Source organism: Peromyscus eremicus, chromosome 5 (assembly GCF_949786415.1).
Source record: "Peromyscus eremicus chromosome 5, PerEre_H2_v1, whole genome shotgun sequence".
Lineage (NCBI taxonomy): Eukaryota > Metazoa > Chordata > Mammalia > Rodentia > Cricetidae > Peromyscus > Peromyscus eremicus.
Genome location: NC_081420.1, coordinates 40277018 through 40304767, shown reverse-complemented (window position 1 = coordinate 40304767; position 27750 = coordinate 40277018). Strand labels below are relative to the sequence as shown.

The following is a 27750-nucleotide window of genomic DNA, read 5'->3' as shown; positions in this document are numbered from 1 at the left end:
TAGTACACAGGTGCTCAAAATGAATTTTAGCTGTTGTATAGTCAGATCTTAACACGCCTGTCTAACCATTTTGTTCGTTATCTCCAATCTCTATAGTATCCTGTGGAACAAGTTCTATTGTCTTCCTTCTTTTAAAGTTGAGGAAATTAAATGAGAATGGACTGCACTGAAGTTACAACTTACATCCTGTCTTGTGTGAATGCAAAGACTGAGCTATGAGCTAACTATTCTCCGAAATAATAATACAGTCCCTGAAAAGAAAATACCTCAAATACGGTACAATTTCAATAAAATTTCTCTCATTGATCTGCTTACTCATTTTTTTTTTTTTTTTTTTTTTCCTTTTTAAAGATTGAGAGTTTGCTATGTAGCCAGACTTGCTTGGAACTCACAAGAGTCCTCCTTCCTCAGCCCGCTACATGCTGTAGGCATGTTCACCAAGACCAGATATCGTGCATTTAGAGGTAGAACTTCAGCCTGAATCCTCATGAGAGGGTAAACTCCCTCTGATATTCATTACAGTCCAGAGAATGGTCTATGATGACTATCATTTCAGTTTTGAATGAGTCAGTTTATTAAGTATATAGCAAGTCAAAAGCAAATAATAAATAAATAATAGTGAGAGAAGCAGTAGGTAAAACCTCATCAAATGGGATCTGAAAGCCTCCAGCAGCAATCAACTGAGGAAGCATTGTTCAGGCGGTCAGCTGGATTTCATGGGTCAAATCTGTTGCTCACAACATAAAGCGGGAACCAGCTGGGAAGTTGCAGTCAGCTGGAGTTTGCTAGTGGGCTTTCCCTCCATTGCTGAGCTTCCCATAACTGAAGTGCTAGCTTTTTTTTTTTTTTTTTTTTTTTTAGACAGGATTTCTGTGTAGTCCTGGCTGTCCTGGAACTTTCTCTGTAGACCAGGCTGGTCTCGAACTCTCAGATCCTCCTGCCTCTGCTTCCCAAATTCTAGGATTAAAGGCGTGCACCACCACTGCCCAGATAGTTTTGGTTTTATCCCTGAGAGCACTTTTTCATCATGGGATAAACAAAAGTAAGAAGCTGTTCACCTTTTATGGACACAATGATCTTATGCCTGGGCTGTTTTCTATTCCTTCCCAGTGACAGCATTAGGGGAGCAGCTAATCCTTACACAAGGGACCTTGTAAGAGACTTTGATTCTTTTTCATGGGCAGAGTTGGGGGGGGAGGGACAGTTCGAAACAGGGTTTCTGTGTAGCCTAGCTGTCCCAGAAATGTCTCTGTAGACCAAGCTGGCCTCGAATTCAGAGATCTGCCTGCTTCTGCCTCCCTAGTGCCCACAATAAAGGCATGTGTTACCAACCACTCAAAGACTCCAGAGGCGTTAACACAATCATACTTGGGTCACCACCGGTTAGGCAATACACTCTCAGACAGCTTTTCAGTGAACGCAAACATCATATGGCAATTTGCCAAATAATGCTTTATGATACCTACTTTCTTTGTTCCATGATTAAGTCAATGAGATGGATTAACAAGAGAAAAGTGTATACATTTATTACATGAAGAAAAACAAATAATCTTCAGAGAGATCTGTAACTGTATGTTCCTTCTTGGTGGACGAGGGAAACAGGCAAACTAGTGGGACATAAATTACACCTAATCAGGACGTTGTTCTTGCCGAGGATACTCACTCAGGATAATGCAGTTGCTTCTGGGTGGCTTGTCTTTGGTAATTTAATGGAAAATCAGATCAAGCATATCCATGAATTTGATTCCAAAATGTCCTTAGTTTGTACTGCAAAAGGTAAAATTTGGAGTGGCATTTCCAAGTTCCTCTATATATGTAAGGAATATTAAATGTATGAAAAAAAGAATATTTCCATTGAAGTGGGAGAAACTTAGGAGTAACAAGTTAGTGTTATAAAGGATTTACCAATAACCTTACTCAGTAAATATTGAGCACTCTACCACGGCTCATGAGGAAACTCCTTGGTGTATAGGGAGCAGAGGAAGCTTGGAATAAATGAAGTCCTAAGGGAATTTGTATTGTTGACATGGTACAGCCAGGTCACGGACCCTAGAATCTCAGAGCCATGAAGGAATGGAAAAGCTCCCCACACCAGGATGAGACTCAGAGGCATGGCAAAACCTGCTCTTCTGGTCCATGTGTGGATGTTGATAGTGTGTGCAGAAAATGCCTAACTCCCCTCCCTCAATATCAAGGCCGGAAGTCGGCTCCGATATAGACTGCTCCTACAGAGATTAGTCAAACCTGTCTCCTTGATGAAGCTGTACGCCATAAACACTGACTTCTTGTTTATCTGTATGTAATAACCCCACTTCCTTGTCCAGCTGTGTGCAACAAACCTGCCTCCTGTTCAACTCTATATAAGAAACGCTGCGCTTGTGGGTGCTGTGGTTCCTACAGCCCAGACACCAGTTCATCCAATCTCGGCTTTCTATCCATGTGTCTGTCTGTCTTGTATTTCCTCACAGTCCCAGTCATGACCAAGGCCCTGGAAGTCATTTTAGATGCACCCTTTGGACTTGTTTAAGTATTTTTCAGTTTGTCTTATTTTCCTGATTTGTTGGCCTAATTTTTAACAGTGTCCATAAATTTCCTTGTAACTACTGATGCCAACAGCTGTATTGGAGTTTTGTTCTGGGGCAAGTCACCTGGAAACAGGGAGAGGGACTAAAAAATAGGTACATGGCCTTCAACAAAATTGACTTCCCATCAGGTAACATGTGCAAGTAGATTCCTAGGCCACTCATATTTCTCCTGAATACCCAGCACCAAGTTCAGAGGTCACAACTTTTCAGGTTTAATAATTTCTCAACTGTCTCAGGAAATCGAGGGAAAGTGCTGGAGTTTTGTTACACTCTCATCATAAAGGATTCAGGTCACTGTTCTAAACATTAAAGATTCTCTCCAGGCTGGGAAGAGAGATGTACTGAGATGCGTGTCAGGCAAGGAGGTCCTTTAACAACACCGCGGCAGCCCAAGTCTGCCCACAGAACAGGGGGAAATCCTTACAATCATAGCCTTTAGATAGAGAGGGTCTCTGAGTTTAGCAGATTATTAAAAGTCCTAAATAAGATATATGACCACAATTTAGAAAGCTCTGTTGTGGCATACCCACCAGAGAAGATTATCCTGACGCAGGTCAAGCCAACAGAAAGTCTTTATTAGCCAGCTGGCCATTACACTGGGTGTTCAGGATACCACTCTAGCACCGAGACTTCCTCAGGGTGAGCTTTTAATCACAAAAATATATCCTGGCTTGGCTTGTTTCAGTTAGCCAGAAGCAGAACTACAGAAGCCAAAAAACAAGGAAAATATAGAGACTTTCTCAGAACTAGGGACATTGATGGATTAGGTCCTTGTTTTCATCTTGGCGGGTGGTGCCGTCTACCAGCTGAGTTTTATGGCCTGAATGGTACTTCCATCATGGAGTCAGTCCTGCTAAGGTCTGGGGGCCTGCTAATGCCCGCTGCAGCTCATCCTGCTGCCCCACCCTTCATTGGGGCTGTAATTACTAAACTTAGAGAAGAAACTAAGTAGAATACCCTTCGGATTAAACACGTTAGTGATAATTCTGAGTCACCGGGAATGCACTGGTGTCACATTAAAGAAAGAAATGAAAGCATTTCCCCTTGGAGCTGTCCAAGAGCAAGCCCAGATTTGCATTCCCTGTCTACTTCATGCTTCCTGTGTCATTTGTCTGTCTGTCTTCATGTCTGTCTGTGTGAAGGAGTATGAGTCTGAAACTGTGCCTAACTGAAGGCTGTCGTGTTAGTCTCTCCCTGCGTCTTCTGTCTCTGTGTCTGTCTGTTGTATGTGTTCTGGTGGAAGTTCCACCTCAGCCCCTGGCACACATTTACCCAAAGAGTCTGGAATGTTCTGGAGAACATCAACTCCCCTCCCCTCTCTCTCTCACCAAACCGGCCCCCTCAAAGCCCACCAAACAGCAGCCCCTCCCCTAGAGCTACCCTGCTGTTCCAGACCCCCACCCCCTCAAAGCCTACCAAAAGCCAGTCCCTCCCTGGGGCTTCTCAAGACCATAGGTACAGGTTACTTGAGGCATGGTAGCCATATTGTCATGTGACTCTTCCCCTGCCTTTCCAGGGGTCACCCAGGATTGCTTTGCTCTGTTCATTGAGGCTGGATTTATTTAATCTACTTAATTCTGCTTGATTGGCTTATTAAATTGGCAGCAGCGGGTACCCGGCAACCTGGGATTTAAAACTTATCATTATGAGCTATGTGTGTGAATGGTACCTGTCTCTAACAAAGGGCTTCGCTCTGTATTTATTGAACAGCTTAGAAAGCATCACATGGCCTCTAGAGCATTGGTCCTCAACCTGTGGGGTGCAGCCTCCTGGGGGTCACATATCAGATGTCCTGCATATCAGCTATTTACATTACAGTTCATAACAGTAACAAAATTACACGTATGAAGTAGCAATGGAATAATTTTATGGTTGGCTGGGGTCACCTCAACATAAAGAACTGTATTAAAGGGTCGCAGTATTAGGAAGGTTGAGAACCACTGCTTTACAGAAATCTTTAGCAGTTTTACAAGGATTAAGTCACTGGCTACAGCTGATCATGACTAATAAACACATATCCATAAACGTCACTTTCAGCTTGTGTGGTAGACTTTAGAAAGCTGCTTTCACCTTCTTATCTGCAGCTTTCAGCAAAGATACACGGAAGAGGACGTACCTTAGGAGTGCTGCTATGCGCCAGTTCAGGTGGCAAAAGTCGATTGCGTGGGAAATCCAAGACAAGGATGAATGATACATTGTTCTCTTCAATGTAGGTTAAACAAACAAGCCAGGCCAACCCTCTTAAAAGGGACTTCTGGTTGTATTATTAACTTTGGCTGTGAGGCACAGCCAACACTCCAGTCTCTTAGAATGTAACAGATATTTTCAGGATATTATATCACCACAGAATACAAAAGGTGGCTGTTTTCGGTTCGGTCAACAACCCAGACTATGTTTGGCTGTTTTTCTAGTTAGCAGCTCCCATCCTGAGTCATCTCATTGCATTATACAAATTTAGTAGCGACAGAAAGGGCTAATGGAAAACAGACACCTTTGTTATTAGAGAAATGTTAAAAAAAAAAAAAAAGAAAAGAAAAGAAAAAGAAAAGAAAAAGAAAAGAAAATTGAACATCTCCAAGAACCCTGGAAAACTTCTTTGCTATTTAACAAAACTAGAAAATATTAGTGTGCATTATAAAGAGTTTATATGCTGCATATGATTAAGAGGGGGAGGTGATGGAGAAACATGATAGGACACAGGAGGTGAGCCACTGTTCCTTCCCAAGGCTTGGTTACTGCAGCCCGAGGGACTCCATAAGCGAAGAGGCAGAAGAACGAAAAAGAAAAGCTTTGTTAACAAGAAGTCAAAATGTTGGAAGATGGCAGGCTATGGCCTTTTTTGAATTACTTCTTTTTATTATTTTATTTTAGGTGGATGGGTATTTTGGCTTCATGTGTGTCTGTGCAGCACATGCATGCTTGCCCAGATAGGCCAGAAAATACCATCAGATCCCCTGGAACTTAGCTACAGACAGTTATGAACTGCCGTGTGAGTGGTATGTGCAGAAAAAATGAAGCAGAGAGGCGGAGATGGCTTTATTGGAACAGGGGTCCTCAGCTTTTCTGGGAGAAGAAGGTTGATTGCATTTAGAAAGACTGGGGAACAGGTGTGTATACATACATGTATACATGGGTAGCTCCCGGGAAGTTACATTTGTGTGTGTGTGTGTGTGTGTGTGTGTGTGTGTGTGTGGTTTAAATGGGAGTAAGGTGGGTTGTTTTTGATTCCCAGGGATATTGTTTCTGCAAATGGAGCAGAAGGGACAGGCTAGGGCCAAGCAATTCTTTGTGATTAGTGCAGCCTGACTGAATTCCTCATGACCTGAGGCTATCACCAAACCTGAGTGCTCTTAGCCTCTCAGACATCTCTCCAACCCTGGTCCAAGCTCTAGCCTTTCTACAAGCAATTTTTGCCCCTTGTCCTAAAAAGCAATCTTTTAGGTAATCAAAGGAAGGTCTGAGGGCCCCAGACTGTTGGCTACTCATTTGTATCTTCTAAATGAGCCCTCTTCAGAAATGTGGGCTATGTGACTCTTATTTCACCGGAGATAGCTGCAGCCCACTGGATGTAAACATTTAAAGGGTCAATGTTCTGTATTAATTCAATCAACTGTATCTACATTTCACTGTCCTCGGTGTCTCTGGCTCCCTCCCAGGTATGACTTTCTTTCAACCTGGGCTTGAAGTGCTCAGGATGGGAGAGTTTTGCATGCTGTGATGGCTACTTGACCACACCTTGAACTAACTAAAATCCAAATAGCTGGGCACACCTGTGAGAACATTTTTTTTTCTTAATCAAATTATTTGAAGTGAGAAGACCCACTTCTAAACCAAATCTTTGAGGTGAGAATATACACCTTTAATCCAGATCTTTTGAGATAGAAATATCCCCCTTTAATCTTGGCCACGCCTTCTGTTGGCCGCCTGTATAAAGGACATGGAAAAAGCAAGCTTGCCCTCACTCTGGAGAACAAGTCCACTCCTGCACTGTCATTGGAGTCTACTTTTCAGGACTCAGGGATATACTGAAGAGCAGCTGAGATATCCAGCCTCATTGACTGAACAACTGCTGGGTCCTTGGACTTTCCACTATTGGGCAGCCATTGTCGGGCTGGCTGGACCACAGCCTGTAAGCTTTTTCATACGGAATAGGATGTATCAGAATGGCTTACAAATATATGTAGTCTATAAGTCCTGTTTCTCTAGAAAACCCTGACGAATCCACATGCCTAGCTGATAACAGTGTCAGTCAATCTACAGAAGAGAAAATTCAGGGGGCAGCCAACCCCTAAGGAACAGAATGGGCAATAAGGGGGATACACTTCTCAGAACTGTTCTCAGTGTGGAGTAGTGAAGGTGTGACACCATTCTCGTCTGTCCACAAAAGGAATAGATCTAATCTCAAAGGAATGAAAGAGATGGTGTGTTTGGGTTTTCAGTCGTCTTGGAATTCGGCATGTTCACTTCCTGAGGACATGAAGGCACTGGAGTTTTAGAAACGGTCTATTGTTAACCTCCTGCCCCCACCCAGGGGGTCTTCTGATCCTTTTCTACCCTAAGGCGAGCCATAGAAGTGAGAACTCCTCAGGTAAGACAGAAACGAGACTGTCCCTCTACGATATAAACTTAAAACCAGAAATACTGGTCCCAGTCCCTTTCTGGATAATAACTGACCAGGAAGACCAGTTTGTTGATAGGAGATCATAAGACCCTAACTCTCGAGAAGTCTCATCTTAGACCTGGGGAAAGGAAACTCCATACTGAGAAGCAGAAAAGATTGTGAACCGAAAGTCCTAGCTGGAGTTTCCCATCAGTTCACACCCACACCTTTTGTCTAATTCCATTTCTACACAACTGTCTTTTACTCGCAATTCAGAAAGAAAAAAAAGACCTTTTCCCCTGAATCTTTGAATATTTGTTGTAGAAGGGCTTGAAGTCACATGAAAGATTAATACAGTTACCCTAGAGCTTCATCCTAAGTCTGTTTTAAAATTGTTTTATTAAGGAGACCAAGAACTGGACAAGAAACCTTAGCTTCCCCAGTAATGAGCCCAGGAAAGCTGGGGCCACACACATCAGCACAAAGGCCCAGATGAAGCCACACTGCACACATGGCTGCTAGCTGAGCACCAAGCTTTCCCTCTGCTCTGATCTCCTGTGCTTGGGAGTGGACTACTGTCCCAGGAGTAATGTGAAGAAGCACTCTGGACACTTGGAGATTAGCAAAGGGTAAGGGCTCTTTAATGAAAGTGTTCGTCCAGCTCTGGCTCGTTCTCAATGAGGATCTAGTCTTGAATAGAAGATTTCACTAACTTGTATGCACCTTGAGCTTCTGTATTCCACATACATTCTTAAATCTCTTTGGGTCCCACCCCCAGGTTACACTTTGAGCAATTTAAACAAAGTCAAGTCTACATTTCTGGCCCGTTAGGCAGGTGGGAGATTTACAGAGCAAAAATATTGCGAGAGAATTATTTTAAGTGTTCTCTACAAAATAGATGTTACCTGGGGTCCTCTTACTCACCTGGCAGAACACTGCTTTTCTCAAGAAGTGAAGGAGGTCGTGGTTGCTTCCTGGCAGGAGAGGACTCACCAGTGGTTGTAACCCTGCAGGGCTCCCTTGAGTTGACTGCTAGAGGCCTGCTCTTTGATATGGGAATGAGCCCTAATGGCTGTTGTGAATCACCTTTGTCTCTTCTGTTTTGGAAATGGAGCCTAAGGGCCAGTCAACCCTGGTCAATACAGTTACCTCCCAGCATCCTAAATTTTGCTCCTCTACCAGCCCTGGTTAGTGCACTGCTTATCTTTGGGGTATTTGGAGGCAAAGCTCCCTTAGCTAAAATCGACCTTGTTTGACTTAATGTCTCCTAAACAAATCTATTATTAACAAATCCTTTCTAACATCATTTCCATTACATTTAATCTCTTCTACCTCAGTACAGCAAGCATAAAATCAAGAGAACAGCTACATAAAGATACTCATTTAGAGCCAGCCGAAGAACCAGGACTACATGGCTACCTCAAGGACAGCTGGCTGTAGCTAGAGTTTTCCTGCCTGGCCCACGGTCAGGGCAAATCTCTCTCAGGCTGGAGAATTTCTCTCCAGCTCCCGCCACCAAGTCCCGCCAGTCCCAGAGCCCACTTATAAAATAAACACACAGACTCTTACATTATTTAAACTGCTTGGCCATTAGCTCAGGCCTGTTATTGTCTAGCTCTTACTCTTATATTTAGCCCATTTCTATTAATCTTTACTTTGCCACATGGCTCATGGCTTACTGGTACCTTACATCTTCCTTGTCCTGATGGCGGCTGGCAGTGTCCCTCTCTCAGCCTTCCACTTCCCAGAATTCTTTTCCTTGTCCCGCCTATACTTCCTGCCTAGCCAATGGCCAATCAGTGATTTATTTACTGACCAATCAGCAACACACTTGACATACAGACCATCCCACAGCACTTCCCCTTTTCTTTTCTTAAAAAGGAAGGTTTTAACTTTAACATAGTAAAATTACATATAACAAAACAATTATCAAGCAAGAATTACAGTTACAATATTAAAGAAGAGATCCTATCTATCTTATATTTGTAAGTTTAAGGTTTTATATCTAACTTATCTTTTATTATAACTAAGGAAAATTGTAAGTATCTAGTCTTTAACCACATCAAAGACCTCAGAAGGATATACTACTACCTGAGAAATGGAGAAGGATATAAGCAACTTTTAGGAGTCTTGTAGGGTAGACAGAGACAGCTGAGCCTGGACAGTCATTCAAAGTTCTCTTGTAAAGTTGGGGCATCTGTCTTCAGCCCACAGGCCTAGAGTCTCTTATTCACTTTTTTCTGTGTCCTGTAGAATGTCTGGCAGTTTTCTCTGCAAAGCAGGAACCTGAAGGACCATTTTGTCAAGCAAAGTTCAGTGGTCACCTTTCTATGGATCCTGCATGTCCAGTTGATCAAGCAGTCCAGGCAAGAACAGTTTCTTGCCCAAATGGCTATTTTTGTCAAGGTGAAGATAAACTCCATATGGAGTGTCTTCGATGCCCATCCTCCTCTCTGAAGTAAATCGGTGCTGTCAGGAGCAGACATGTCTCACTGTCCAGAAAGTCTAAATTTTTAAAACATTTTAAATGCCATATTCTGTAGGTCTTTGAAGTGTTTGAAGACTACCTATCTATCTGAAATATAACTATGTATACCTAGAAGACTTAACTAACATGGCTACAAATATGATTATCATAGATGACTAATTATTAATCTATTTTTTAATTATCCATTATAATTTTAAATGAGTTACATAAACATAATACCTCAAACAAGAATAGAAATATATATACAGTATAACAAAATTAAGTTTAAACTTGTATCAATAAACTAAAATCTATAGCGATGTAAAACATTTTAAACAAGTTGTTACTCTTTAAAAGTAGGTTCATTAATCTACCCTTTCATCCTATCATATCTAAACTATCCCCTTTTTTTCTTTAGAAAGAGATTGTATTTATAATCAACCTGCTTTAAATAAAAATATTGGTTTTTCTCTGTCCCACACCAGAGGGCTCTTCTGATTTGGGACACAAGAATCTCTTAACCATTTTTTTTTTTTTTTTTGAGCAATATGTCTGGGTTTAGAGGGGGAGTGAGCCAATTCCATCTCTAAAGCCAGCTTGGTATATTTGGGAATTTGGGCGTAGCTTCTCTTACTACTTCCTGCTGGAGGGGGGCGCTGTATTTTATGGGGACACAAAGAAAATTTTAGGATCATGGAGTAGTCCGTGAGGCTGTATCGTCTGAGCCAGTTGACTTGAAACCATTCTGGATGTTGAATCATCTGGGCCATGGTGTCATTGGAGACCTTTCAGGGGGTCTTGGCTGGTCAAACCTGATGTATCTTAATCTGGAACAAATCCATAGTCTCTGGCTTTCTGTGGAAACAAGAGCAGAGACTCTTTTCCAAAGCAACATATCCTTATATCCAAATTTTGAAGTCAAGGTACCTTTAAAATATACATTTTGGCATAACTCAACAGCTTTTACAATCAAATGTTTTTCTGCAGTTACGAATATCAAAGAGAACATAATCCAGATTCTCTGTGTGGTAGTCATCTTTACGTGGCTTTTTTTTTTATATTAGCTTGAGCCTATTGCTTTTAAACTGCAGCCTTCTAAGCCTGAAACAGTGCAATGGCTGCTGGCTCCGTCCACTTCAGCTTCCCAACATGGCGGTGGTCCGCTTTCCGCCAGCTCTGGGAGCCGTAACTCTCAGAAATGGGTCTACACTTTTACCAAAGTAGCGTGTAGCCCAGAAACCTCTTTTTTTGTTTTGTACTAGCAAAGGCTAAATCCACCACACAGCTTAACGTGCTACTTGCAGAGGCCTCATTCCTACCATACTGCAGGTCGAGAGCGCACGCTAGGAACCCGCCAGTAGCTCAAACCGGCAGCTGCCGCTTATTTGAGAGAGACAATTAGGAAGCTGTTTTTAGGTCCGTTTTAGAATCTTTTTTCTAAGTTTTTAGGTGGAAACTCTTGCCATCACGTTGGACGCCATTTGTAGCTAGAGTTTTCCTGCCTGGCCCACGGTCAGGGCAAATCTCTCTCAGGCTGGAGAATTTCTCTCCAGCTCCCGCCACCAAGTCCCGCCAGTCCCAGAGCCCACTTATAAAATAAACACACAGACTCTTACATTATTTAAACTGCTTGGCCATTAGCTCAGGCCTGTTATTGTCTAGCTCTTACTCTTATATTTAGCCCATTTCTATTAATCTTTACTTTGCCACATGGCTCATGGCTTACTGGTACCTTACATCTTCCTTGTCCTGATGGCGGCTGGCAGTGTCCCTCTCTCAGCCTTCCACTTCCCAGAATTCTTTTCCTTGTCCCGCCTATACTTCCTGCCTAGCCAATGGCCAATCAGTGATTTATTTACTGACCAATCAGCAACACACTTGACATACAGACCATCCCACAGCAGCTGGCCTACGTGACAACTTGTTTCAAAAAACAAACAATAAAGATCTAGCCATTTTGTCTCAAAGCAAACCCATTAGTAGACCTTTTATCAAGGAATTGTATTACTTCAAGTTTCCTCTGCGTCAGCCTTGTCTCTGCTGCCGTAGGGACTGTAGCTTTGCTCAATTTGTTGTAAGAATCATCGTCAGTATTGGCCTTGACCTTTAAGATGAGGGAAAAGATCAACCACTTCTTGCCATCTCCATGATGTAAATCTCTGATTAATTAATGAAACAATACAATATGGTAAAAAGATCAAAATAATTTTTCTTTAAACCTAACAGAAACCACAATGTTTAAAACATTTTTTTTTTTTTAAGTGAAGGAGCTAGAGAGATAGTTCAGCAATTAAAGGCACTTGACATTCTTGTAAAGGACCAGGGCTCAGTTCCCAGTATCCACACGGGGCCCACAACCATCCATTTATTATCCCCATGCCAGGGGATCTAACATCCTCTTCTGACCTGCTTGGGTGTCAGGCACATGGGTGGTGCACAAAAACATACCTGTACAAAAAACACACTTAAATACACATAATAAAGTAAAAAAAAAAAAAAACTACTAAAAACTTAAACATTTTGAATGGAAACAATACAAAAGGCAATAATTTCCTACCATAATTAAGAAGTAACTATATTAGTGATAATATTATCTATTATAAAGAAATCAATAAATCAGGGCAAGTGGCCAGTTGATTAATCAGACTCAGTCATATACACAGAAAGTATATTCTGAGCAAAAATAAATAAATAAATAAATTTAAAAAACATTTGGGTGGCCGGGCGGTGGTGGCGCATGCCTTTAATCCCAGCACTCGGGAGGCAGAGGCAGGCGGATCTCTGTGAGTTTGAGGCCAGCCTGGGCTACCAAGTGAGTTCCAGGAAAGGCGCAAAGCTACACAGAGAAACCCTGTCTCGAAAAAACCAAAAAACCAAAAAAAAAAAAAAAAAAAAAAAAAAAAAAAAAAACCAACAACAACAACATTTGGGCTGTAGCTAACGATTAGAGACAGAGCCCTGTGTGCAAGCCTTTGGCTCTAACTCACAAGAACACACAGAACCACTCCATCTAGTTATGCTAAGTTTATACTCATCCAGAGCACTCACAGCTGGCACTAGTGAGTATATACTAGAGTTTTCAGAAGCCTTTGGAGGAAAGTGTAATATTTATTAAATACCTTAGCATTTTGTGAACAAGAACTCCAGGAAAGGAGTTGTGTCTGCAAAGACTAATTGGATGGTTAGAATGTCAGCCATGTGGAGACACTGGAGTGTTGCAGAGCCAGAGACTAATTACGGTTTGTCTTGGGCTATGTTTTCTCCTCAAGAGCCATTCCTTGCCCAAAACTGTGTTGGGCCAAACATCCTATGACTAACATATGAAATAACCTTCTGAAATATCAACTTAGTAAAACCCTAATTTCCCATTAATCAGAGGGCCAAGAATGCTGTCTGCTAACATGTAAGGCCTGGGACAAGCTGTTCCTCATCTTGCAAGGATTTGATGACTGTATGTGAGGGGGCGCAGTAAGGAAACCGCTGACATGACCTCTCCATGACATGATTAAGTTTTTTCTATAGATGAGGAAGAACCAGCAGAGGCTTTGGGAAGAGTCCAGAGCACAGGGAAAGATGTGTAGTCTGAACATGGCCTGGGCTAGGGCAACAGGAAAGAACAGTGGAGAAATCGAGGTACTCATGATAGAAAATAGAGCACAGAGAGAGTAAGAGAATGAGAGAAAGGAAGAGAGAGAGAAAGAGAGAGAGAGAGAGAGAGAGAGAGAGAGAGAGAGAGAGAGAGAGAGAGAGAGAGAGACTACAGCAGAGATAAGTCCCTGAGCTGCAGGGAGTTTAGGGTAGGGGAGGAGATGAGCAGAACTGAAGCTAGTGTGGACTTTGAAATGCACACCTTGTCCTTTGATACTGAGGCAGCCTGGAGGCCAGCATGGGCTTTGATATGCAGCCCTAGGTAGCCATAGGTCTCTTCTGCCAGAGGTAGGGAAATTGACTCCTTTTGGCATATGGGAACTAGTTTGGCAAGTTCCTGAGGAATGCTGGCTTTTATCTAACTGCCAGAAATCCTATCATTCAGGTTGAGCCCATTTCTGGATATATGGACTACCTTTCGGAGTTTGGAGAAAAGGAGTTTAGTTTGGAAGTAACAATGACCTCATATAAACATGAATATATTTTTTAAACGCTTTCAGTTATGATTTTACTATGAAAAAAATGTGCTATATTCAAGAAACATTTCTTGAACATGGAATTTGGGGTAACCTAAACCTGTGTTTCTGGGGCCATGGTCACTCATATTTGGCTCCAGAATAAAGGATGTCATACCCCCTTTGATGAAAAGTTATCGTTATATTTTGATCAATACCTATCCTCTCAATTAAAGCGTTTGAATTCTAGATTATGGTCAGAACTACGTATTTTATAATACGAAAAGATAACATCAGCATGTTTTTGTCATCTGCGTGAGCCTTTGTTAAATGTACAAATAGTTATGATAGAATATTAAGTAAACACAAACTTTTAATTTTTTCTCCACATCAGTTTAAACTGTTTCACTAGAGGCCCTCCGCCAAGAAATACTGATCAAGGTACAGATAGAATTTTAGTCATCGTTAGTGGTAACACTCAGTGTGGGTAAGAGAACGGAGAAAATATGAACTTTTTAATACGTGAATTTCTGTGAAATTGGTTAAAATTTTTCTATAAATTCTTAATGAATAAGCAGACGTGGCTATTTAAAAGCTTCAACTAGTGGAAATTATGTGAAATGTAGTCACTTGTAGACAAGGAAAAGAAGGTAATTCCCAGCCCGGGCTGCGCCTTAGAAAGTGTGCACTGGCCGCCAGAGCACCCTAGCGGCTCCCTGCGGTCTTCTCTCTGGACGGGGTAACGGGTTGTCAGGGGCCGCTCGGCTTTTCGTATTTTCACAAGGTCAGCGAATTGACTGTGCGCTCAGTTCTTCAAACTGGAAACGGGGAAGAGCGAGTTCCATTAGGAAGCACAGACAAGGAAACAAAAGGCGCCTTTTTTTTTTTTTTCTTCTAAAGCCTTCCCCTCCCCCACGGCGGCGGGAGCAACTTCCCGCCTCCTCCCGCAGGTTCTCAGTTCGGTCCGCCGCCTGCCGTATAAAAGCCGGTGCTCGGCTGAGGAGTCGGCGTTTCAGCTCTCAGCTCCCTCTGGTGTGTGGTCATGTCTGGTCGCGGCAAAGGCGGGAAGGGCCTGGGCAAGGGCGGCGCCAAGCGCCACCGCAAGGTCCTGCGCGACAACATCCAGGGCATCACCAAGCCCGCCATCCGCCGCCTGGCCCGGCGTGGCGGCGTCAAGCGCATCTCCGGCCTCATCTACGAGGAGACCCGCGGGGTGCTGAAGGTGTTCCTGGAGAACGTGATCCGCGACGCCGTCACCTACACGGAGCACGCCAAGCGCAAGACCGTCACCGCCATGGACGTGGTCTACGCGCTCAAGCGCCAGGGGCGCACGCTCTACGGCTTCGGCGGCTGAGCTGCTCGGGCTCCCACTTTGCTTTCTCGAACGGCCCTTTTCAGGGCCACCACATATTCTTGAAGGAGCTGAACGGTTCTTGATGAAATTGAGTGTTCCGGGAACGTCACATGGACATAAACTTGTCAAAACTGCTTAACAGGTTAGGAGCAGACCGGTTTCTAGCGGTCCAATCAGAACGTACCTGTCTGTGCTCCTCATTTGCATGCCAGTTACCAAAGCTGTGTCTTTGTAAGGAATGCTGTGGAGTAGTCAAGTGGTGGTGATGCGTTAGGATTTTGCTCTCTTGTATTTAATGGCGCTTTTTTCAAACCTTACCAGACAGTCCTGTAGGAATAGAGTTCGAAGAGTCTCATTAATTAGAAGGAGGTTGCTTTGACTTTGCAAACCACGTTTCCTGTGATGCAGTGATACTGACTAGAAGTTGATACCACTTTTGGGGAGCAAGTTTCTGAATTGAGTTTTTTTGTAAACTACAGTGAACTTTAAATAATTAAAAGCATCACATAACAAAATTAAACGGTCAAGAGCCAATAACTCAAGCTATACAGTAGTGTGCATTCTGAACAAAGTGTCGCACGTTAAATATTTAATGTATTTTATGCCCTAAGCCATCTCCAGAAACAAAAGTTCAGGACAGAAATATTAGGAAAACAGTTTTGAATAATTTGTCCAATACCTGTATTCATTCTTTTCTCCCTTATACTTGGCCTTTATTGTTTTCTTCATATTATGCTGTACCCATATGTACATTAGTTTACATATACTTATTTGCTAGATGCCACGTATGAGAAAGCATGTGGGTTTTTTTTTCTTTTCTGAGATTGTGTCCTTGCTTAATACACATTATAATTCCGTCTATTTTCCTGCACATTTTCTAACTTCATTTTTCTTTAGAGCTGAATAATGTTCAAGTTTACTTAGTTATTTATATACAAAATTTTCATTATCCATTCCTCTGGTAGACAACTAGGTTGATTCCAGTCCTTTGCTATAGGAAATGGAGCAGCAGTGAACATCGGGGTACAAATATCTCTATGGTGTATATGGAGTTAGTTCTCTGAGTATAGGCTTAGATAGGAAACAGCTTTGTAATATTTTTGTTTCTGAGAAATCTCCAAACTGATTTCTACAATGGCTGTTTTTATTTGAACAGTGAATTGGGTTTCTTTCTTCCACACCCTCACCAACATTTATAATGTGCATCCTGACTGAAGTGGTATCTCCAAGTAGTTTTGATTTGTGTATACCTGATGTCTTGGATTATTGAACACTTAAAAGTTAATGGCCATTTGCTTTTAATTTGTGCTTTTTGTTGTTGTGTTTGATTTTTGTTTTGTTTTGTTTTACTGTCTATTTAGTTTATTTGCTGATTGGCAGTTTCATTTTTCTGGTATTAATTCCTGCAGTTCTTTGTAAATTCTAGATATAAGCTCTGGTCTGAAATGTAGAGGGCATAGATTTGATTCCATTTGGTAGGTGGTGGTTTGATGTTGATTGATTACTTTACTGTAGAGAAACTGTTTTCATGGTGTTCCATCTGCTGATACCTGGTCTCAGTTCCTGTGCTGTTTGTATTCTATCTAAAAATTCTTCCTACAATAGCTTGAAGGGTATCCTCTAAGCTTTCTTGTAAAGTTTAAGTGTCTCAGATCTTTAATCCACTTTGAACTAATTTTTGTACAAGATGAAAGTTACAAATCCAATGTTAATCTTCGACAGTTAGAAATAGTTTTACCACCGTTTGGTGAATAGGCTTATTTCCAAAGTGTATTTTCCCCCTTTTGTCAGAAATTAGGTGGGTATAGGTGTGCCTTTTTATTTCCAATCCTCTATTCTGTTTCATTGGTCTGTCTACCTGTCTATTTTTATGCCAGCCTAGGCTCCCTTTATCACTATAGCTCTATAGAGTAATGAAGTCAGGTGATACCTCCAGGATTTTTTTCTTGCTCATCTAATGCTGCTTTGGCTATTTGTGGCCTCTTCATGGTTCCATTATTTTTTTCTAAAGCTGTGAAATGTGACTTGGACATTTTCATATGTATTGCATTCATTCTGTATATTAATTTTGCTATGACAGATGTTTTGCAATGTTATATCTGCTATTCAGGAACATGGAATATTTTTCTCATTTTCTAGTACCTTCTGTTGCTATGTTTTAGGTGAGAAAGTTACACACACACCATCATGCATGTAAGGCCAAATTAGAGTTCTTTGTTTTTGGCCAGCCACCAAGAGTGGACTAGTGCCCAAGAAAGTCTCTTGTTGCTGAAACTCAAGGAAACTGTGTTTTTAGGCACAACAGACTACAGTTACATCTATCTTAGGTGAGGATCAGAGCAGCCTCACATCTGCTTGTCAGACATAGAAGTTCTTCCAGATGCTACACGATAATTCTGATTTATATTTTATTGGTTATTTTAGTTTATTTTTAGTTTGTACAAACATTAGTTATGTTGGTTAATACATCTGGAAAATGGTCAGGGTCATCGACAATGCAAATGTATTCCCAAGATACACAAGGCCATTGTTGGGGTAGAGAGTTGAGACATGTCTACACAGACAGAAAATGAAGTCAGGACAAGATGGCACAACCCTAGAAACTTCACTGTGCTTTCCCCTTTTCAATATCTTAAAGTTCTTGTTGCAGAGGCCTTTGAATTATTTTGGTTAGATATATTCCTGAACACTTAACTGGGGATATTTTTAATGGAATGTTTTTTCCTAATCAGTTTCTGAGAGAGTCAACTGTCTGTAACATAAGAACTACTGTTTTGTTTTTGATTTTATTGGTTTTTTGTATACTGCAAATTTATATGTCTATCTTTATTAAGCGCATGAGGCTTCGACTAGATTCCACAGGGTCTTTTAAGTAAAGGGGTAGTCTGACTTCTTTGCTCTCCGTTATGATCCCTTGTGTGTCTTTCTCTTGTCTGGTTGCTATAGAAGACTTCAACACTCTAGAGAATGAGAGAAGGGACAACAGTCACCTTCATCGTCCTGGTTTCAGAGGAAATGCTCCTAGTTTGTCTCCATTTAACAGCGTGCTGGCTATAGGTTCGTTGTATAGAGCCTTTACTTTTTGAGGTAGGTTCTGTCTATTCCTAAAGTCTCCAGGAAGTTTATCATGAAGGATTGTTGAAATTTACCAGTTGCTTTTTTAGAGTCACTTGAAATAATTATGTGGTTTCTTTCCATTTCTTTTTTAAAATTTATTATTTCCTCAATATCCTATAAAGGTTTGTTATATATTTGTGATAATTTTCCATTGATTTATTGAATAATTTTTTATTTTTGATATCTAAATAAAAAGGCCACATTTACTATGTACAATTTAATTCAAATGTAATCTTATAGCTGTAGTTTTACTGTTTGTCTTAGGGATACATGTCTAAAACCTTTTATTACTTTTTCCAGTAAGAATACACTTTGAAAGAAGAAGCCAATGAAATGTTAGTTATATTAGATATTTTTGATGTTTACCAGATAAGCACAGAGGACACATTACATTGTTTATTCATTTTATAGAAGACACTGTTTATGTTCGGAAATAGTCATATGCAATTGTGAGGACTGCTGTTATATATTGTGTGTGGTATTGTATTCTCCCAAATATTGTGCATGCTAATAAACTTATCTGATGTCAGAGACAGAGCAGCCACAATATTGAACATGAGGATAGGCAGTGGTAGCACACGCCTTTAATCCTAGCATTCCAGAGGAAGAAATCCATGTGTTCAAGGATATAGCCATGGTGACTCATCACGCCTTTACTCCCAGAAAGCAAGCCTTTAATCCCAGGGAGTGATGGTAGAAAACAGAAAGGCGTGAGGACCAGAAACTAGAAGCATTTGGCCTGGTTAAGCATTTGGCTGGTTAAGCATTTGGCTGGTTAAGGTTTCAGGCTTTGGAGCAGCAGTTTAGCTGAGAGCCATTGGGATGAGGATACAGAAGCTTCCAGTCTGAGGAAACAAGACCAGCAGAGGAATTGGCAAGGTGAGATAGCTGTGGCTTGTTCTGTCTCTCTGATCATCCAGCATTTCACCCCAATAACTGGCCCTGGGTTTGATTTTATTAATAAGAACTTTTTAAGATTCCTGCTACAATTGTATGTGGTGGTATTGTGTTCCCCAAAATATTGTGCATGCTAATAAACCTATCTGGGGTCAGAGAACAGGACAGCCACAATATTAAACATAGAGGTTAGGTAGTGGTAGCACACGCCTTTAATCCTAGCATTCCAGAGGCAGAAATCCCTCTGGATCTCTGTGAGTTTAAGGCCACATAGGAAACAGCCAGGCATGGTGACACACGCCTTTAATCCCAGGGAGTGACAGCAGAAAGCAGAAAGGTATATAAGGCATGAGGACCAAAAACTAGAAGCTTTTAGCTGGTTAATCATTCAGGCTTTTGAGCAGCAGTTCAGCTGAGATTCATTTGGATAAGGACTCAGAGGCTTCCATTCTGAGAAAACAGGATCAGCTGAGGAACTGGCGAGGTGAGGTAGCTGTGGCTTGTTCTGCTTTTCTGATCTTCCAGCATTCACCCCAATAACTGGCCTCAGGTTTGATTTTATTAATAAGAACTTTTTAAGAGTCATACTATAATTGTGTATAGGAAATTTTAAAAAAATAAATTGTACATCCCATCATTAACAAGTAGAAACTCATCAATATGAAGGTTTACCAAATATTTTTAAAGATGTTTTAAGATAAAATATATTTTATAGTCCTCATCAAACAAGTGAAACATAAAAATGCCAGAAGATTAGTTTTGTTCCTATGTGTATTATTGTTTTTTACAATAATAGCCAATGCATCAGGTAATGTATCAGAAGCCTTTTGGACTTTATGATTATCCATAGTGTTGGATCCTGCAACATCTAATAGACAACACTACCCTTCTGCAAAATGATGTCAATTTATCTAATAGATGAACAAGGCATATTCTGTTTTATTACCAATAAATGTCTCTTCTTTTCCATAGAATTATCTGTAGACCCAGGCCCCAAAGCTTGGATCTGACCACTGATTTTTCCAGAGGCATCAGGGCTTCAGGGCAGCAGCAGGACAGAACAGCTGAAGAGTTCAGACTGTAGGTTGTGCTCCCGGAAGAAGGGCAGAAGAGGGGAGGTGCTGAGGGGCAGGCCCTGCTCTTTCAAGACTCCTGGCTTGCTGTCTGTCTCTGAGGGTCCTGCACAACCAAGATCTGCAATGCAAGGAACCTGGGACGGAAACAGAAAGGCCTAGGGTCTGATACCCACACCCCAGGCAGTGGGGGAAGAAGAGCTGTAAAGACACTTGTCGGACAGCACCTGGACTGGCCTTAGATTTCCGATGCCATAACTCAGACAACACAGCAATAACGACTTCAGACTGAATGCACTGAGGCTACTGTGTCTGGAGCGCCTGTACCAGCACGTGTACCTGCACATGTACCAGCACGTGCCTGCTTAGCTGACACAATCTCTTGTTTTTACAAACTATCTTCTCAAACATCTTCCGGTATTAGCAGGAATATTTAAGGATAATGACTTTGTAGAAAATGAATGATTCATATTTTCAGCCCTGTTCACAAAACAACACAGGAGAGTGAGCAGATTTTCTACTAAATGTTATATTTAAATTCCATTTCACAGGGATAAAATTATTGCCAGCAGTGAGAACTAGTGAATCATTATTAAATCAAGCAAGTTCTTTACCTTTTGATAACTTTATCACTGAAATGGAGCAGAACTAAAATTGGATTGATAATACCATATCGTCACACATCTGTTCCAGAGGTGGATGATACTTTGAAAAATTCATGGTCTTGGTATCCTGGCACTTGAAAAGTACCTCCCTGGAACTATATGAAATTACTTAGTTCTCCTACTGAGAAACAAATGTGATAGATAAAACAAGATCCTAAAATGTGTTCGTTATAGATAAAAAGTTGTGCAACTGTGTTAACATGTATAATAAAGTGATAAAGATTCAAGAGATGAATAGTATTTGTGAAGTAGTATTTAAATATGAAATACCTGGGTGCTAAATTCATATATACTAAATATACTTAGTATATGGAGTGCCCAAAGTCAGCCACACAGTGGTGATATCCATTCTGGATCTATGTACTTTTAGCCACCAAACCACAAATAAAACCTGAGAGTATTCTAGAGGTTGTGTTGAGCTACAGCTGTGATCTGGTCTGTTTGCCCGCCGACTCAAATGAAGAGGCCTGGTCACTGGCCTAGCTGCTTTCGAATTTGTCCAAACTGGGACCTTTGTCTTCTTCACCAGTGAAGAAGCCTGATGCAGGAGTAAGAAAAATGAGACAGAGGTGTTGCTGCATGTTGTAATTAAAGACACTCCGGGGATGAAATCAGATAGTCACCCAGGAATTCAAGACCAGCTTTGGCTAAAAAATGAGTTCAAGGCCAGCTGGGGGTACGTGAGACCCCCACCTCAAAAATACATACATAAATCTCCTTGCTCCACCTTAACCTTTGCTGTACTACTTAAATTTGAATTAATTTCTCATAACTTATTTATGCATGAGTATTTCTGTACACGTGGAAGTGGGAGTCAGAAGGAAGGCAGCAGACATCCTGGAATCGGAGGGTGCCAGGAGGTGAACTCCTGCGCTCAAGAGCAGTTAGTGCTCTCGGCCAGTAAGACTTCTCTCTAGTGATAAATGGAGTTAATATTTTGCATTTAAGTTTTATCCAAGTAGTTATGGCATTTTAGGCCTTACCTAGTGGTTCACATCATAAACAGTGGTTGGGCTTTGTCGTATAGTTTGGGTTTCCATTTTCAAGAAAGATGAGAATACTGGTCCTTCTCTATGTTGCTTTCATTAGGCTTAGGGGTAATCAAACATTCATATGAACAGTTGGATGCAGTTTAAAGTCATTAAGAAACACATAAGGCTTGTAAAATTCGAGAACCCGAAATACCTTTGTCAGAGACAAGAACGACCCCCTCAGCGAAAATAATGGCTATCAGAAACAATGTTGCAGGTCTTTAGAAGATTAGGTGGGTGGCCCTGAAAAGGGCCGTTCGAGAAAGCAAAGTTGGAGCCCGAGCAGCTCAGCCGCCGAAGCCGTAGAGCGTGCGCCCCTGGCGCTTGAGCGCGTAGACCACGTCCATGGCGGTGACGGTCTTGCGCTTGGCGTGCTCCGTGTAGGTGACGGCGTCGCGGATCACGTTCTCCAGGAACACCTTCAGCACCCCGCGGGTCTCCTCGTAGATCAGGCCGGAGATGCGCTTGACGCCGCCACGCCGGGCCAGGCGGCGGATGGCGGGCTTGGTGATGCCCTGGATGTTGTCGCGCAGGACTTTGCGGTGGCGCTTGGCGCCGCCCTTGCCCAGGCCCTTCCCGCCTTTGCCGCGACCAGACATGACCACACAGCAGAGGGAGCTGAAAGCTGAAACGCCGACGCCTCAGCCGAGCACCGGCTTTTATACGGCAGGCGGCGGACCGAACTGAGAACCTGCCGGAGGAGGCGGGAAGTTGCTCCCGCCGCCGTGGGGGAGGGGAAGGCTTTAGAAGAAAAAAAAAAAAAAAGGCGCCTTTTGTTTCCTTGTCTGTGCTTCCTAATGGAACTCGCTCTTCCTCCTGTTTCCAGTTTGAAGAACTGAGCGCACAGTCAATTCGCTGACCTTGTGCAAAATACGAAAAGCCGAGCGGCCCCTGACAACCCGTTACCCCGTCCAGAGAGAAGACCGCAGGGAGCCGCTAGGGTGCTCTGGCGGCCAGTGCACACTTTCTAAGGCGCAGCCCGGGCTGGGAATTACCTTCTTTTCCTTGTCTACAAGTGACTAGACTACATTTCAGTTTTACTTAATATACTTAGGGTTATACTAATATTTCTATTTTGACTATATTAAATTTAAGCTTTACCTCTATATAAATTTCATCATATTGCAAATCTCATTTCTTCTCAAATATTTTCAATTTAATTGGCTTTAACCAATATTTTCAAAGATATACAAATGCTTTTGTGCAGTTTTAATAAAATCTTTGAGGCTTGTCGTTCTTCTGTGACTGCTGTGTACAATACTCTCAGTACAGTACAAGTATAATGAAAATGCTTTTAAAAGAAAAAAAAAAATGTCCTGAAACATTTTTCCCTTGACTTCTGCGTTAGGATCTGTCAAGAAAAGTCCTGGAAGGACTGAGGCTGTGTCTTCAAAGGATGTGGGACTAGAACTAAGGTGATGTGGAGAGTTAGGGCCCAGACCTAACAGACAGGTTGGAATGTTATAGGGCCATAGGCTGGCTGTCTCGTCTTTGCCTAGTTTAAAACTCTGAACGTGGTTGCCCACCTTTGTGTCCAAACTAACACCCTGGGACTAATAGATGACAACCATTTGCAGCCTTAACATAGCAGACCACTTGCTTCCACCAACCCAAAGTCTAAGAATGTCATCAGATACAACTAATGTGTGTCCTGGTGGCTGGTGGCTGATTGACAGTAGACATGTGTCCAGTGCTCCTGAAAGGGTCACATTTGAACTGGAACTCTTGCTTATGAATTTTCCTGTTTCAACTGCCAGTGTAAACAGCCTCAGCAAGGCTCAGTTACACAGCCTGGACCTGAGCAACAAGCTGTGACCTCCAATCAAATTTATCCACCAAGCAATCAGTAATGAAAGCTTTCCACATTGCAGAGCTGTGGCCCTCATTTGCATGAACAGAGTAGAGTGGGACTGGGCTGGAACTTGGTGCAAATAAAGCCAATTCTTTCTTCAAACACACTTTACTCTTATGTGTAAGGATGTACATTTGCAAGCTAGTTGTTGAAGTAATCTTCAACACGTGGCTTTTTTTTTTAAAGTTGCATTTACACTAAAATTTAAACCACTATTTAATAGGCCTCAGATTCACAGTCATCCTGTCTCAGCCTCCTGAGCCCTGCCATTGCAGACCTGACTATCAATCAGACTAGCTAAATGACAGTTTCCCCTAAAAGTTTTATAAAAGATTTGCATTCATTGCATATTTGTACTTGCAATTCAGAACCTAAAGAACTCTTACTTTGAAATTTTTTTAAACTTTTTCTTTTGATTTATTTAGCTTTATGTGTATGAATGTTTTGCCTGTGTGTATGTAACTACATATGTACATGTGTCCCTGGTGCTCACAGAAGCCAGAATAAAGCATCAGATCTCCAGGTACTGAAATAGTTGTGAGCTATCATGTGGGTGTGAGGACTGAACCCAGGTTCTCTGAAAGAGCCACAAATGCTCTGAAACCTTGAGCCATCCGCCCAGGCCACCGCTCCACCCTTCCTTTTTTTTTTTAATAAAGAGATGGTTGTATTCCAGGGAGGCGAAGGCTGTGCCGGTAGAGAACTGGAGGATGGGACAATGGGCAATACCAGGAACTGAAGGAACACTTCCTAGGTGTGTGTAAGGGGTGTGTGTGTGTGTGTGTGTGTGTGTGTGTGTGTATAAACATGCATGAGAGTGAATACATACTTGCAAGTGTGTATGTGTGTAGGGGTGGTGACCCAAAGTCAGAAAGGTAGGCAGGAGACAAATCATGAAGAATCTTAGGGTTGCATGAGACAGCAGTGAGAAGATCCCATCACTGGAATGGCACATTAAGAGCTCATCGTCTCCACTCAGGTTTTCAATGGAAAAAAACAACACAGACTACCCTGATGAAGACCAAGTTTGTTGAGAGCCAGAGTGAATGCTGGAGGCAAGCACATGGCTATGAAATCCAGGGAAGAGATGGAGCTGGCTTGAGCCCAAATGTTGGCACTTCTGAATACGTGTTCTGGAGGTATGCTCACAGCTCTGCTTTCTCTGAAGAAGGCCGAGTCTCAGAAAAGAAAGTTAACAAGAAAAAGTGGAAGAGCTGGGGTTTCTTATTCCTCTGAGTTTCAGCTGAACTGAGTGTCATTTGAACACCGTCTAACATGAAGAAGATCGTGAGCACAGAACCCCAAGGCAGGCTGGGAGATCCAATAGAATGTCTAACTTTTTTACTGTGGTCTTCTACTAGTCCTCACGTTCTACGTGTGCAGAAACAATGTCTTTTGCTCATTCCATCTAACTGGAGTTTGGAAGAGGACACCACAGGCAGTAGATACTCAACCTATGAGATGAATAGAAAATAAGGTCTTCAATTCTAGCTCCTCTCTGCCCCTTATCTTTTTTTATTCAAGTGTCAATTTGGTGTCTCAATGTATGCCTCAATGACAGAACAGGATGTGTAAAACACCCCACCCCACCCCACCCCCCTCCCACCCTCCTCCTCACGCCCCCCCTGGCTGGATGTGAGGTCCTAGGAACTAAACTGGTCCTCTTGCAAGATCAGCAATTCTTCTTAACCACTAGGCCATTTCTCCAGCACCCTAAATGACTCTAAATTGTAACTACTACCAATATATACTTCAAGTAATATTCAGATAAAATACAATTCTAGTGATAGATTTAGTACATCATTATTTAAACCTTTTCTTTCTACAGTTGCTCTTCCTAACTTCTATGAACTCAGGATAAATATAAAAGCACTGAATTTGTATATCTTCTGAATAAGTTTCTAAGTCCTTTGGCAGCAGAGACTGATTTTTTTTTCTTTAATTTTGTATTACTGTTTATGTACTCCAGGATGTTTCAGAACTCGAATCTCTCACCTTAGACCCCTTTAAAGCCTGTCTCCACAATGGGCTTGTTTTTGCCATGTACCTTTCAAGGCTCAATAACAACCCATGAAATACTTGCCTATGATACTTAGAATTTCCTTATGTAAAGTGAAACTAAGTTAAAAAAAAAAGATAAAGTTGCACTGACCTAAGGGTTTTTAAATTTTTTTTTTTTTAAGTACATCTAACAGTTGCACGTCCTCCTGTAAATGCAAAGGCAATGTGTGACTAGAGGGACATAAGCAACAATCTTACTAGCAAACTTGGTATTCGTATGTAATGCTACACAGGGACCTACACAACGTGATTTAATGCCAAATTCCTGACTATCTCAGTCACTAGTCCCTTGAGATCTGTAATTTTAGCACAAATGGGTAGCAAGTAGCAAGTGCTCACTCCCAGTCTTAACTAGGTAATGAAACTTGGATCGGGTTCGCTTACGTTTGTACATGTCCACCTAGAAGTGACTACAGGATCAACGACCATTTTAAGCACAACAGCTCCTCCCAGTGTTTTTGTAGGTGGCTCTGAAAAGAGCCTTTGGATTAGCTAAAAGGTTTGTTTTCAATGCCTTATTTCCCCTTGGCCTTGTGGTGGCTCTCGGTCTTCTTGGGCAGCAGCACCGCCTGGATGTTGGGCAGGACGCCGCCCTGCGCGATGGTGACGCGGCCCAGCAGCTTGTTGAGCTCCTCGTCGTTGCGGATGGCCAGCTGCAGGTGGCGCGGGATGATGCGCGTCTTCTTGTTGTCGCGGGCCGCGTTGCCAGCCAGCTCCAGGATCTCGGCCGTCAGGTACTCCAGCACGGCCGCCAGGTAGACCGGGGCGCCGGCGCCCACCCGCTCCGAGTAGTTGCCCTTGCGGAGGAGCCGGTGCACGCGGCCCACGGGGAACTGCAGGCCGGCGCGGGACGAGCGGGTCTTGGCCTTGGCGCGAGCCTTGCCGCCCTGCTTGCCGCGTCCAGACATGGTAGAAAACTGGCTGTCACAAACTGCTCAGTCAGTAACGAGAGAACTGCACTGGCGCTATTTATAGTCGACGCAGGGCGCGAAAACGGAGCGATATCATTGGTTGCATATAGCAGTTTCACCCAAGCCAATGGCATCGTGGTTTTGAAAAATCCTTGCTTTGATTGGGCACTTAGTGAGTGACGTTTGCTAGTAGCGCTCAGCATAGCCACAAGTCTGTTTAAAAAGCAGCCAGTGCAGACTGCGTCCTGACTCTTAGTTGCTTTTTACTTTGTTTGTCTCTTGTTCATCGCTATGCCTGATCCCGCGAAGTCCGCTCCCGCCCCGAAGAAGGGCTCCAAGAAGGCCGTGACCAAGGCGCAGAAGAAGGACGGCAAGAAGCGCAAGCGCAGCCGCAAGGAGAGCTACTCGGTGTACGTGTACAAGGTGCTGAAGCAGGTGCACCCCGACACGGGCATCTCGTCCAAGGCCATGGGCATCATGAACTCGTTCGTCAACGACATCTTCGAGCGCATCGCGAGCGAGGCGTCGCGCCTGGCGCATTACAACAAGCGCTCGACCATCACGTCCCGGGAGATCCAGACAGCCGTGCGCCTGCTGCTGCCCGGGGAGCTGGCCAAGCACGCCGTGTCCGAGGGCACCAAGGCCGTCACCAAGTACACCAGCTCCAAGTGAGCGCGCTGACTGACCTCACCGTAACCCAAAGGCTCTTTTCAGAGCCACCCACAGTTTCGTATGAAATAGCTGTTACATGCATTAATGCTTTGTAGTGTGATCCTCTGCCCTGGGAGGTAACATAAGGTAACGTGCAAAGAGATAAGGTATGAAATATGTGTTTGGACTGCCAGTCCTTTTTAATTCTTACTAACTGGGGAGCGTACTTTATAACCACAGATCTGCAATGCTGTGTGGGTTAGGTTGTGAATAGTGACGGGTACGCAAAGGAACGGAAACTGGGAGCTCTATTAAAAAAAGTATTCCCCAGAGAGGCCATCTGCAAAGCTGTGCGATTTCAATGTCCGTCCTCACAAATCCAG

At 42.6% G+C, this 27750-nt stretch overlaps 5 protein-coding genes across 5 annotated transcripts in view; 3 read left to right on the top strand and 2 right to left on the bottom strand.

Annotated features, from left to right (window-relative positions):
* The window catches only part of LOC131911365 (histone H2B type 1-M-like), a 1917-nt gene extending 1611 nt beyond the window's left edge, over positions 1–306 (top strand). The window contains exon 2 of the mRNA XM_059263341.1: positions 97–306. Coding sequence (XP_059119324.1) covers positions 97–154 — 58 coding nt within the window. The 3' untranslated portion in view covers positions 155–306. The remainder of the gene's footprint in view (positions 1–96) is intronic.
* Positions 1–15324, top strand: part of LOC131911369 (histone H3.1-like) — a 22131-nt gene extending 6807 nt beyond the window's left edge. Inside the window, exon 2 of the mRNA XM_059263346.1 lies at positions 14779–15324. Within this exon, the coding sequence (XP_059119329.1) occupies positions 14779–15109 (331 nt within the window). The 3' untranslated portion in view covers positions 15110–15324. The remainder of the gene's footprint in view (positions 1–14778) is intronic.
* A 6855-nt stretch (positions 15325–22179) lies between these two features.
* Positions 22180–22491, bottom strand: LOC131911026 (histone H4). Its single transcript, XM_059263007.1, has one exon. It carries the CDS (start codon positions 22489–22491, stop codon positions 22180–22182), a length of 312 nt encoding a protein of 103 aa, XP_059118990.1.
* Positions 22492–26304: 3813 nt separating this feature from the next.
* On the bottom strand, positions 26305–26722 carry LOC131911358 (histone H2A type 1-B). Its single transcript, XM_059263335.1, has one exon. It carries the CDS (start codon positions 26711–26713, stop codon positions 26321–26323), a length of 393 nt encoding a protein of 130 aa, XP_059119318.1. The 5' UTR covers positions 26714–26722; the 3' UTR covers positions 26305–26320.
* Positions 26723–26989: 267 nt separating this feature from the next.
* Positions 26990–27388, top strand: LOC131911361 (histone H2B type 1-F/J/L-like). Its single transcript, XM_059263338.1, has one exon. The coding sequence runs from the start codon at positions 27008–27010 to the stop codon at positions 27386–27388; it is 381 nt and encodes a 126-aa protein (XP_059119321.1). The 5' UTR covers positions 26990–27007.
* The last annotated feature ends 362 nt before the right edge of the window (positions 27389–27750 follow it).